The 13,184-nt window shown below is 45.2% G+C and overlaps 1 protein-coding gene across 4 annotated transcripts; it reads right to left on the reverse strand.

The window, feature by feature from the left end:
* Positions 1-1,956: 1,956 nt before the first annotated feature.
* Positions 1,957-11,077, reverse strand: MANBAL (mannosidase beta like). Of its 4 annotated transcripts, none has more exons than XM_069806763.1 (4): positions 11,029-11,077; positions 7,615-7,694; positions 7,060-7,257; positions 1,957-4,464 (listed from the first exon to the last, which is right to left on the reverse strand). In XM_069806763.1, the coding sequence occupies exons 3-4, from the start codon at positions 7,207-7,209 to the stop codon at positions 4,357-4,359; spliced, it is 258 nt and encodes an 85-aa protein (XP_069662864.1). In that variant the 5' UTR covers positions 7,210-7,257; positions 7,615-7,694; positions 11,029-11,077; the 3' UTR covers positions 1,957-4,356. The 4 variants fall into 4 exon arrangements, with proteins under 4 accessions (XP_069662864.1, XP_069662878.1, XP_069662870.1 ...); XM_069806777.1 differs by having other exon boundaries at positions 7,060-7,238; positions 7,611-7,694; positions 11,029-11,059; XM_069806769.1 differs by having other exon boundaries at positions 11,021-11,041.
* Positions 11,078-13,184: the final 2,107 nt, after the last annotated feature.

The raw sequence follows: 13,184 nt of genomic DNA on the forward strand, positions 1-13,184 counted from the left end.
TTGCTCTGCAATTGCCAAGCAAGAGACATTTAGACCAGCTACTGCACACTGTCCTGAGTACCAAAAGCCAGAAAACGCCCCCACAAACAACCGCTCAAAAGCCACAAACTACCAGAGGAGAAGAGCAGGACCTTGGACCTGCAGTAACTGCCAATTTAAGGAGAAATACAAACATTGATTACAGCCCATGTCTCTTGCCAGAGAGAAAGAGTATGCTCCCCAACCGAATCATCCCTTCTGGTTGGATGAGGAAGAGGAGGAGGGTCAGATCCCTTCCCAGTGCCAAAGCTGGCAATCAACCTAATCATCAAACAAGCAGCCATGCTCTGTGCTCCAGCACTCTCCATTCATCATCCCATTTTCTCGCTGTAGTCAGTCTCTGATGCCTCATCAGATTAATAAACAAACAATTAAATCAATACAGTCATCTCGATCCCCGCAGGCCACAGACTGTGAACAACGTAACTTCTGCCTGAAAGTAGTATCAGTGTGTAAGAGAGGCTCCCAAGAGAGAAGTCCGGCACCCCAGCTCTCAGCTGTCCAAAAATTCACACACATACACAGGGGAACAGTTCAGCAGTGCCCTGGGAAACAGAGATACTGAGCAGGTCCTCCCCTCCTACAGCTTCCTCATTTTCTCCTCGAGCACCGTCACATGCAGCCTTGACCCTCCCTGAAATCCAAATGCTGAAGGAATATTTTCACATTCTTCATGACAGGCTGGGAAATAATCATAGCTTATTGACTCGACAAGGGGGCTGCTCTGCAAACATCAGTCCTCTTCAAAGATGGCCTCAGGCTCTTCAGTTCCTGTCAGTAGGGAACCTCACCAGAATCTCTCTGAAGCTGAGGGAAGTGTGTGTATGAGAATGAAAGTAAATTAGGTCTGAACAAGATTAACAGGGATTTAATTGAACTATGTGAACTGGAACTCCAGTCACGAGCTACTTATTAGCCTGTCTCAAGGGATTGTGCTGCTTGCACTGGGGGAGCACAAGGATGCATTGTGAGCGTGGGACACCTCAAGGGGACGGCGATGGCCACAGCTCCAGATGAGCGTGGCCAGAGAGGCAGAGCTGCTTGAACATGATCAAAAACGAAGCAAGGAATTCTCAACTCCCAGCCGTGTTTCTTCAGAGCTGAGGCTTGGCCTGTTGAAGGAAAGGAATTTCATAACAAATATTCGTAACAAACCCAGCTCTCAGCCCAGCTCCTGGCCTTTGGGTGGCAGAGCAAGGTGCTGTTCACAGAGGTGCTGCCTACTGGCTGGTATCTGGAGGCAGACCTTTGAAAAACTCCCCTTCAGTAAAAGTGAGTTAATGAGGTCTTCAGCTCTCTTTGGGATGTTAATTGCTAAACGGCCTGGAGAAAAGTGCTTGGGAATTAGAGGAGTCACCACACCAGTCCACTAGTTTTGGTTTTCTGGTGAGGGAACCAACAGACGCATGCCAGAGCTTGGCTACCACGCCTGTCTTAACCAAGCCAAGAAGAGCCACCAGACAGCTCCACGCTCCAGCCCTGCAAACCTGAGCTACAATCACACACTGAGGGGCTACTGAAAATTCCTATCACCAGTCTAGTGAATCCCCATCTAATCCTCTGCTCATATTATTAACAAATGATGCTTTTATTATTGCTACCTTCATGGGGGCTCTTGGTGCCAAAATCTCTCATGAGAGGCAAATTAATTTAGTCATCATGCTATTTCCTCCTTCCTTCTAGGAAGGTGAAGCTGTACTGGGAGATGGTTTGCTACTTCCAAGTCAAACACAGATACGCACATGCCTGACAGTATTAACTAACCAATTTCTCAGATTAAAGGATCTGAAAGGCTTTCCCTTAATGGATCATTTTTATGAATAGGTTATTTATATCCCTGTGTTCCTATAGTCTTAAGAGTTCTGGCAACTTTCACAATGAATGCATGGAAAGAGGCAGCACAACTTCAAAAAGAGATTTCTTTTTAAACAAAGAGATTCCGATTGTATTTATTACATGTTTCAAGACAAACTAAAATACATGGGATATTGGTAATCTCTAAAAACATACTGTAAATTCAGCTAATGAGCATTCAAACAGGTATAAAGCTGCTAGGAACAGACTGGGAAATTTATCTTAATCCCTCTTCCCCCCAACAAAAACAACCTGCAATATCCAATATCATTAGCAGTGAGTAAGCCAGCCAGCAAATAGCTAGATGTAGATGTAGTAGCCTGCTATTTCAGGTAACAACCACACAGTGCTCATTGCTAACTGGTTCTTAGCTGTAGAAGTGCTCCTGTATTTCAGGTAATGTGTGTGCTACTCTTTCAACAGTTGCAATTCCGTTAAAGCATTAAACCCCCCTTTTAGGTAACCTGCAGAAAGCCAGAGTTGTTAGATAAAACCACCACCTTCTTCATTTATTAAAATGGAAGAAGTGATCTGCAGTACCTATCCAGGGCAGTGGCAATGCTTTTCTTTCCCCTGCAGATCACAGACAGGAACACAGGTCCGAAATGGAAACTCATAGCACAATATTGTTCTTTGTTATTTGCGTGGGAAGTTTTTGTAATGTTTCCTTGTACTGAGAGCTTAAAGCAATGTTAAAGTGTCTGTGTCTCCCACGCTTTGTTCTGTCCTCCTAGTATTGCCTTTATGTAGCTAAAAAAAAAAAAAAAGAAGAAAATGCTGAATTTAAAGCAGAGCTCTAAGATGGATTTTAAGAAGTGCAACTTGGTGTCAGCACTCTGGTTAAGAGAAGCAGAGAGCCTGGAGCAGGGAAGCACTGAGAGGTTAGAATCAAACTGGTACTGGGATCCATCGGTCTCACCCGCCTAAAGCAAGAGTGAGGAGAGAACATGGCCGTTCTCAGCACTGATGGTTTCTGTAAACGTGTTCTTCAACTCCTCTTAAAGAACACGCAGCACAACACTGCTACCATATCTGGGCTCATGAGGCATTTGTGAATTGAGGATGGGAGTCTATGTATGCAAAAAGGATCGCAGACTTGCAGCCCTGCCAAAGAGAACCCTTTCCTTCAAAGCTGCTCTGAATGCTGGGTGCGTCTAAAAGAGCAGGTTCTCCTCCCATTGACTCATTCGTGATCAAACAAACCAAGATGTGAGCTGGCATCAGGAAGCTCGAGCTGCCCTACAGAGACTCTGTGGCTACGTCACCACCTATCACTTTCCAGTCCTGTCTAGCCATATTTAAATCTAATACTAGATTGTCCCTGGGCCTGGAAAGCCAGAGCCTGAAGGAACATAGTGTATATGTCTCTTGCCATATAGTCATGCTACACAGCCAGCTTGCCATCCCTTGGATCTTAAAATACCACATCTCCTCAGGCTGAGATTGTATTTAACTTCAGGAAGAATTCAGCAAGAGGAGATGCAGCAAACTATAGCAGGTAAGGCTGGGAGGGAGTTTGCAAATGCAACAAACCCCAGCTGTGTTGAAATGGAGCACACGGTTAGGACGTGGCTAGCTGACAGGAGGGTTTATCAACAGTACAGCGAGGCAGTGCTGTTCGATACATGACCAACGCAGCACTCCGAGACTCCCGCCTCAGAGCAGCTTTTCTCCAACGTGCAGTAATTGGTCTTCCCAAGTTTCCAAGAGCACCCCATTAGCACAGGCATTAAATTCCGTACCTTCCAGAATCACATCATTCCCTAATTCTTGTAGTCATTGCAGTCCCCACCATAGCCTCAATTCCCTGAAATGCACCTGCTTTCAAGGGTGGGAATGGAAAGGAAAAGTGCATGGGTGGGGAGTAAGAAAGAGGTAGCGACGCTGGGGAAATGAAAGCTTTCATCTACAGCAGTCTGGAATCTGATGAGTTATTACCTAAAGAATTAAAGAATATGACAAAGACATTATTATTAAACCATAAAATGCAGCTATGTATTTCAGACTAGACGACAATAGAGATGAATACAAAGCCGTGTAGTGTGGTATCCTTGATCCATTTGATCCCTCTGCCTTCAAAAAATACAACACAAACCAGTATCCAAAGTAGCAAACCCATGCTCCACCTTCCACAGGGACTTTACTACAAATCCTAGCCAGCATGGAGGAGCTAGGACAACAGCCCTCTCTACCCATCAGAAATGACAGAAGTCACTTTAATGGTGACTGACACATTAATGATGTCAAATGAAGTCCTGGACATGTGAAGTCCTCTTTGCTTGTAAGAAAACTATGGCAGAACCCCACCCCTTTCACTCTAGTAAGTTCCTTCTCCCTTGTCCCCAAAAGGTAAAGCATGGCAATGCTAGAAAACCATTTAATATAGCTAGTTGCCTTTGATGTCATCTCCGAGGAAGCATTACAGGTGATTATTTTGTCTTTTGAGGCTCATCGGTCATGCCTTTATCGTTTCTTTTTGGTTTCCTTCTTGGGTTTCTTGCTTATCTGTGGAGCAGTTGCCTTTGGCTTCTTCACTGTCTCTGAATTCTTAGGCTCAAAACTGTCCGAGTCCTACAAGAATCAATTAAGAAACAGTCAGTAACTTTTTTTTACAATTTGCTGACAGCTGACTTTAGGAATTTGAGCATAAGCCAAAGGAAGCAAGTGCTGGGTATCTCTGTTGGAACACATCTATATCAAACTGAGTCCACATTTAATGAGACTTGAGCAGCACCATCTCTGCTTCTTCCGCATGTGCTTTTTGATGAGTGTGAGTTTATGCACAGAAACAGCTTGTTACCAGAGAAGCCGTTAAAAGCTTAAGTGTCTAAAACAGGCTTTGGAGAAGAAAAACAAAACCAACTTTAAAGGCAAGAAGAAAATCAACACTAAGTGAAAACTATTCAAATTAGGAAAAGGAGAAGATACCATATAATCATCAGTGTGCATGGAAACATTCAGCAGGTATTTCTGCCAAATGTTAATCGTTATCATGTGCAAGACAAAAAATATTCACCAAAACAGTAGTAAGAATGTAAAGTTCAGAGCCTCTAAACCAAGTCCCAAATCCAGGGAGGGAATTGCAGGCAAAGCTTTCTTCACCTGGACTAGCAAGGAATGCTTAGATATGCTGCTTGTTTCCTTCAGGGGAGATGACAGATAATATTTCAGCCATGGGAAATAAAGTCTAGTTATCTTGTAAAAACACAAGGGAACAGCGCCAGTCTCATCTGAGAAAGCGCACACATGCAGATTGCCTCCTTTCATTAAATGCATTTGAGTATAAATATTGCTTTAGCATCTTGGTTTCTATCAGTCAGAGTGTGCCAACTGGAAAAGGACACACAAAAAATGGCTGAGCAAGACGTGCTAGTTTCAAGCTTCCAAGACAGCGCTCCAGATAATGGAGGGGGAGGCGAGCATCTGACAGTATCCTTTTAATCAAGGAGCTTGGTTCAAACGTCTCTCAAGTTACTGGGCTATTACAGTTCACATCTGTGTGGCTTTCCAAGGAAGGAGATTTGGCTGGCTTTCCAAAGGCTTTAATCGGTGCATGGGGAGCTGGCAGGCTCTGGAGAAATGGAGCAACATGCAGTTATTAGTCAGGGATGCAGTGTGCTGTTGCCGTAAAGTGAACACTGCTGCCTTCTAATGTTCAAACCAAGGTAGACTTCAAAGCCTGAAGCCTCCAAGACAGAGAGGTTCCTCAGTATCCTACCCAGACTCAAGCATCATTCCTGAGATCTGGAGGGGTAGCTGCTAGTGTTTACGGTCTTGTAAATTACTCATAAGGACAGTAAATCAAGAGGACAGTATACATATGGAGAAAATAAAAAGTAGAGCATGTTAACATCAAAGCATGCTTGTGAACTTAAACAGTAACAGGACCTTGAGCTTTATTGTTTTAATTGGGGGCCTGGTCTTCAGTTTCCTACTTCAAAATAAAGCTCTCGCTCTCTTCAGCTTTCAAGAATCAGGCTACTCAATTTCTCAAAAGTTTATCAGGGGAAAGAAACCATGGACTCTGACAGATGGGTGCTGGTGGCTGCAGAATAACGGTGCAAGAGTTGCAATGCCACTGCATTGTGACTGGCAGCCACCTGCTTCATCTCCCTGCTGGGAGCTGCAGCTCCTGCTGCAGGACTAGCGGGAGGGAGCATGCACCCATGCTGGGGCAGCATCACTAATCCAGTACGTCAACACAACTTCACAGCAGACCAGCAGTTAAAGGTGAAAGAGTTGGGTCATGAACTGTATACTTCCCACTGTACCTCACCCTCAGGCATTCCCTTCCCCACATAGGCTGAAAATTTCCATGCTTCCTCTGCACAAGGGGGAACAAACATGGCAATAAAGATAGCCTGAAAACAAAACTTCCCATGCTGAGTTGTTAGTGACAATATAGCACACACATTTAGACAAAATCCGTATCAAACCACCAAACTTGCAGCCTGATCACCAACACCGAAATATCTGTCCTCAGCAGCACAGGCATTACCACGCACATGCAGCTGTCTTATCAGAAAAGCCAGGTAGATGCAGGACGTCCCACTGTGGCCCACTCTAGAGGAATCAGTGTCCTGTAGCTCCTCTCAACCTTTCACTTTAACATTCTCCTGTACGAACTGCATCAAAGGACCCTCCTCTTGCTGCACGGGACTGGGTGCCGGTACTGAAAACTGCCTTCCTCACGTTAGAATATACTAGAAATTTCACCTGTATCTTGTTTCCAAAAATCGCACACAAACTAGAGCCTAAAGTCACTTCCTGAAAGGCAGGTCCTGCAAAGGGGACACCCTGCCTGGCAGTTAACAGAGCAAATCAGCAGTAGGATGACAATATGGGGTTGGGACTAAAGCCTTCACAGTGCACTGAGGAACAGCATGTACATTTAGCACACCTTGCCAGTGCTTCAGGTCACTTTTTTCACTGATATTCAGAGAGACCCTGGCTCAGGTATTTGTTCTTGACTTTCTGATCTGAGGGTAAATCATAAGACAAAAGCTGGAGGTGGAAAAGCTAGAAGGAAGGAAAGAGAATGAACAATGAAACTGTCATCAATCCCAGGGGCAGACCACTGTGTCTCCATTAGCTACCACAAGTCCCCTCCCATCCTATTTTCTCTGACTCTGCCCATCTATATCAATATTAAAGAGCACTGCTTACTGTCTTATGGGACTTTGAAACTGGCAGGATTATGGCTAGCACACAGATAAGCTGAAAAATGGCTCCGAAGAAAAGTCCGTAGCGTAGCACATTCTCCATGAATGTGGGCTCAGGGATTTCAGGTGGGGAGAAATCCAACTCGGCAGCCATAGTGAGTGCACCCTTCTTCTCCTCTAATGCTCTCAAGAATACTGGTTACTACAAGGGGGAAAAAATAAAGAGCAATTATTTGCATCATGCTTTCTGGTATTCCCTTTCTATTATCAAAAAATGACAGACTACCTCATGCAGGTTTTCTGAAGACACCCTTGACCTACAGACCCAATAACAAAGAGGGAAATTAAACTTGCATTTTATTTGGATGCTTTTCTTTCACCACCTGCCTAAGAAAATAGTCTTCAAATACTAGTATTAGTGCATTTGCAAGTGAGGGCAAGAGAAACAAAATAAGAACAATATTCACAAAACAATAACGGAAAAGCTTAATAAGCAAGAATACACTTTTCCCTGAAGCTGATCATGCATGCAAGGGGACTATTATTCATTTTTACTTACATTGTATATGTGGTCACAGCCTTGTGGTTTTAGATGGTGTACAAAACCAACTGCTAAAATAAACCAGACAGAAGGTAGATCTGTTGAAGAGAGAGGAACAAGTTATGTTTTTAAAGTTAAGCATGGCTTTAGTAGCTGGTTACACTAAGGCCTATATACCTTGCAATGGTCACAGAGGTAGTTTGTGGCAGAGTTAAATATTGATCTTCTGGGTTCCAAGCTAGTTTCTCAGCCACAAGACCATCCCTTCTTCCTTCCTTTGTCTTTTGCTAATGGAGCTGTCAATTTATTCTATGAATGACTAATGGCTTTCTACAATAATGGAGAACTCTCCTGCCAGAATTGCTGGAGTACACCACAAAGTCCCAAAAGGGAAATTCAATTAGTCTGAGATGCCATCAGAACTCAGTTGTGATTACTGTCTTACTCCGTTTTCCTGACCTGGATGATCCTGGTGTGTACTTACTGAATCAGCACCTCTTATTGATACCTACAATTCTCTGTATTACTAAAGCTTGGGTGTGAGATTGTGCTGCAGGCACGTTTCAGTTGAATGGTAATAATCTGCCTCCTAGAAATTATCTCCAAAGCAGGCTCTATACTTCTCAGGCTAGGAGGAGATTTCTACAATCTGCAGATGTGACCCAGTTCAGAAAGATGGTAAACTTAGAGTATAATTTGAGTAAAGTTATAGTTGATAAATTTGAGAATCAATCAACAACTTAATGCCATTGCGTAAGAGGCAAACGTCATTTGGGGACATACGAAAAGGAGTGGTATAAATTACAAGAAATAATTATTTTGTTTTAATTCAGCTGAAGTATGGGATATTATTCTGAATTTTAAAAGACAGGAAAAAATTCCCAACTGCACAGACTGCCAGCCGGTGGAATACAGGGACTGTGGAGTCCCTATTACTGGTAATTCAGAAGAGCAGATCAGATAAACATTTGCCTGGGATGGGGTGTGAGTATATACAATCCTGCCTTTGAATCAGGAGATAAGAATAGGTGACCTCTCGCAGTCCCTTCCAGGTCTGTACTTCAGTGAAAAAATTTTTTCAAATTCTGATTAAAATTCAATAAGCAAGGGCTGCATGGGACCCGTACATGAAGTCAGAATACATGCTGGGACACTCAGGCTCAGCAAGTCCCAACACAGACCCAAAGGCTGCACTGGACATGCAACAGTGTCAACAAAGCATGCATAAAAGTGGCTTATCCCTAACTGCTTTTAACTTTTAAAACACCGTCTCCTCCAATCCACTAAGGCAGCAGTTCCTAAGCAAGAAACAGAATCATGGGAAACTTCACCCCTGAGTTGTATTTTATCTTGACTTTATTTATTGGGATATCTTTTGAAAACGTTATTCTTGCCCACTCCCTTCCTCAAACAGGGCAGGAAGGGATGTTGCTTCATTCCTCGCCCAGAATTTTCTCAGGACAAACTCCTACTGATAATCCTGACTCATACACCTGAAACACAACATACAGAAATAAACCAGAAAAGGAAACCGATACAATGAGCACAAAAAATCTCCATCCTCATCTTCCACAAGTCTCCCCTCCTTTCCCCTTTTCCATTTCACCTCCCTTGAGGGTAGCAGTAATTTTCTAACAAAACCCAGGTGACACGACCAGCATCGAGAGCTCTCACACAAGCTGGTAGCAGCTGCCACTACCATTTTAAGCACTAACCCATGAAATATGCTCAGAGAAGACCTGACATCATGGTCCAACTAGTCATAGTAGAGTGTCCTTGCTTGCACAGTAGCCACAGCAGGCAACCCACATTCGGACCATTAGTTTTCCTGCTACAAGTGGAGCTAAACTAATATTAGCAAAATTCTCCAATTTAAAAAAAAAACCTCCTCTGGTTAACACAATGCCCAAACCTGCACACGCAAGGAGGCTAAACCTTACACAAACAAGCAGGCCGAAGTTGAACACTGGGGAACCAGGGCACAGCGTCAGGCACGCCCCCTTCCACACTGAACACAAAACTTGCAAAGTGAGTTTTCTCACTGAGAGCACTACCTCCTTGCACATTGCCTTGCAGCTAATCCAACACATCCCTGGAGGATAATGGAGTCTTCCTCCCTGTTCCTGAGAAGCTAACAGTTTCACCACCTCTTCCTTAGCTAACATCTCTTCTTCTCCACAGGTTATCAACCACCTTTTTCCTCAGACCACCTCACCTATCAACATGGTTACACTTAAAGTAATTGTTCTTAAATTGCACTTAAAGATCAGTACTCCTATTTCAGACCCTGAGAGGAAGCTTCCCCCCCACCCCTCCAGCTTACTCATTTAGTTTAAGAGCAGCTACCACCTCTCCCCACAAGCCTGGCCATCTCATTGGTACATAACAGCAGAAATAGGTCACAAACAGTTGCACTGCACTACAGGAATTGATTTTGACTATTTTTTTAAAAGTATTCAGTCTTGCCTCTATTAGGGTTTTACGGCAAGCTAGCTATCCCCCCCCGCAAAGGATTCGGTCCTGTAGCAAAGCCAGAGTTGTACCACTGAACCAGTGAGGGCCTACTCAGGGCTGCAGGCTCACACTTTTGCTCAGCGACACCTCTGGAAGATGATGCGGCTGCCCCCCTGGGTGCAGATCAGGCCCTATGATAAATAACCATGTGTTTTCAGGGCCATGGCCATAAACTAGCCATCTCAATAGAGCCAGGACAGACTCAAACCTTTCTTTTTGCTGTCCTGTGTTTCCCAGCTGGCATCTTCACGACTATATAAATGATTAGTGTAGGACAAAGCCACAGGAGCAGTTCAAGTAATGTATATTAGCTTCCTCTTGGGGTGGGAATAAGGAGCAACAGTATCGGTGCAGAACACAAAAGCTTCCATCAAAGGGTGATGCAAAAAAACCCTCGAGCTGCATTTCTGAAATGACTTTGTAGGTGTTGGGATGGAGACTGGCCAATTCATATTGACTTCGGGGGGGCTGGCGTGTGCTTAACACCGCTGAAAACATGACAATTAATGAGGCCGAGGAGCCCGTCTGTAGGCTGACGGGCCAGGCAGCCGTGTTCGCCGGCCGTGCCCGGGGGCTGTAAGGAGAAGCAGCTGTGCAGCCTCAGAGCGGGGGACAGCCAGAGTTCCTCCTCCCTTCTCGAGAGAACAGCTCTGTGCCGTTTCTTCCCTCAAGCAGCGGTGGCCAGCCCTGGCTGCAGCAGGAGGAACAGGCCGCCACGGAGCCAGCGAGGCTCCCCTGCACCCGAGGCTCTCCCACCCGCTTCCCGGGGGAGGGAGGGGGGGCGGCGCCATGCTGAGGCCACCGCTCCACCCTTCCCAACAGCGACCTTTCCAGCAGATTCCCGCGCCGCTCCAGACCCCGACCCCCCCCCCCCCAAAACCCCCCGACCTCCCCTTCACGGCCGCCCGACCCGCTCACCGCCCCGCTCGGCCAGGCCTCGCCGCCCCGGAAGTGGTTCCCGCCCGGCAGGAAGTGCACCCCGGCCCGCCCCTAGCAACTGCCCGGGGCACCGCGTTGCTAAGGGCGGCCTGTGGGACCGTGGCGGGCGGGAGGGCTCCACCGCCAGGTTCCTCCCGAAAGGCAGCTGAGGCCGCTCGGCTTCACGCTGCCGCGGGCCCCGCCCCGGCTGTGAGCGCCGGTGGGTGGCCACCCTGCGGTGGGTGCCCACGGCCAGGCCCGGTCGGCCCCTCTGCCAGCGAGACACCGCGGGCCTTTACACCTCAGCGTTAATGTAATCGCCCCCTAAATCAGTGCCTGCATTTTAATTCCCGCCTTCAGTAGCGTGGCCTTTCAGTCCTGGCGGGTTTCTCTTATCCTTGAGGTTTTGATCTCCTCCCTTGAAGCGCTCTGGCAGCAAGAATTAAGACGCGTGCTTCTGGCTTTGCTCTTGCTGGGGATTTTTTTTTTTTTTAATTTTTAATGTCCCGATTCAGTATCCAGCTCTGAAATTGAGATGTCTCGATAAGATGACCTACAAAGGGAAAAAATGGCTTGTGCTCTGTTTTGCTTGTTTGTGGTATTTAAAGAATCTGATTTGTTTTGCCCTTTTCCTAACCCTAAAATATCAGTAGTGCCAGGTTAGTTTTGCTGCAGGCTTTATTATCAGAGAGCCTAAATACTTTGGGGAAAACCTAATCGGTTACTTATCTACTGAGGGACTAAGGTATGGCATTTGTAATAAAAGGATTTTCTAGGCTGTTACCAAGCATTTGAATTAAATGGGTATTAATGAAAACAATTTCAAAGGTTTTGAGCAATTGGATTAAAAACCTTTCATCTTTTTTAGCGCAGAAGACTTCACAGTCAACTGGAGAATGCACATGGCTGCGAGTTGCAGAGGCCAGAGACACTTGTACAAAGAAATTCTAGCATAAAAATCCTAAGAAAAAAATTACTCTCAAATAATTACCAGAGCTTTCACTGCCCCCAGTGAGTGGCTGTAGTGGCTAAGAGATAAACCCAGAGCTCAGGAAAGGCAGTAAATTCTGCCCTTTCAGCTCCCAAACACTGACTGTTTAGGACACAAAAACACTGAGGAGGGAGAAATAATTCTTGTGAATGTCAGGAGAGATCCTATCAGTCTGGGTGAAACAGCCAGCTTAAATTCTTCCCAATACTATCAGTACACTGAATTTGGTGGTGGTGCTGTCCACACACACCTTCTCGTGGGCTCTGATCCTCGCAGTTTGAAGTTTGCAGGTGACGGGGGAAAATACACACTTGGGTTGGAACCAACACTGTACATTTTCTTCCTTTCTCCTCCTGTCCCCCAACAGAAATGGCACTACGTATTCTAAGTAGAAATAAACAGGTGAAATTTGCAGCTTTTATACAACTCCTACCCATTCCCTCTACGAGACCATCAAACACTTCCACTGCAATGCCAGGCTCTGCACAGGAGACACTCAGCCTTTGAACCACAAGCAGGTGGTGCCATTAGCCCGCTTTGGCTGCCTGCCTTTCACCAGCATCACACTGACCCATTCGTTTCAGCTGATTGTGAAATGATAAAAAAGGAAGCTATTTATAAAATAAGGGAAGATTTTTCCAAAGCCTACTAGATGTGAGTCTGTTTCAAAGCTAAAATTGATTCAACAAGCGGAAATGGCAATTTTGTCAGCACCCAATTCTAAGTAGAGACAGAGCTCAGGCGTGAAGTCTTTCTCCAAATCCAAATCATCCTTAGCTTTTTCAGTTCTTTCTACATTTGTTTTTTGGTTTGCACTGCAGTATTTCCTCATGTCTTTGCAGTGAGACATATTTATTGCCATTCATTGTACATGTACCATACCCCTGTGCACCAAGGTCTTCTCAGGTTGCATATTATTATTCATCCCGGAAAAAAATTAGTAATAACTGCTTTCATTTTTCAGCCCTTACTGGAAAAGTGGCCCTCCTCACTCCCTCTCCATAAACTACGTTTCACTTTCTTGATACCAGTAACACATCTCACTCAAATTCCGTTTCTTTTGTCAGAAGCTTTCAAAACACTTTCCCAAGGTGAGGATTAGTAGCAGTGTTTGGATTCTGATGGGAAACGAAGTCACAGAAAATACGCAGACCAACACCCAGCC

The sequence above is a fragment of the Haliaeetus albicilla genome, chromosome 2 (genome assembly GCF_947461875.1).
Source record: "Haliaeetus albicilla chromosome 2, bHalAlb1.1, whole genome shotgun sequence".
Taxonomy (NCBI): Eukaryota; Metazoa; Chordata; class Aves; order Accipitriformes; family Accipitridae; genus Haliaeetus; species Haliaeetus albicilla.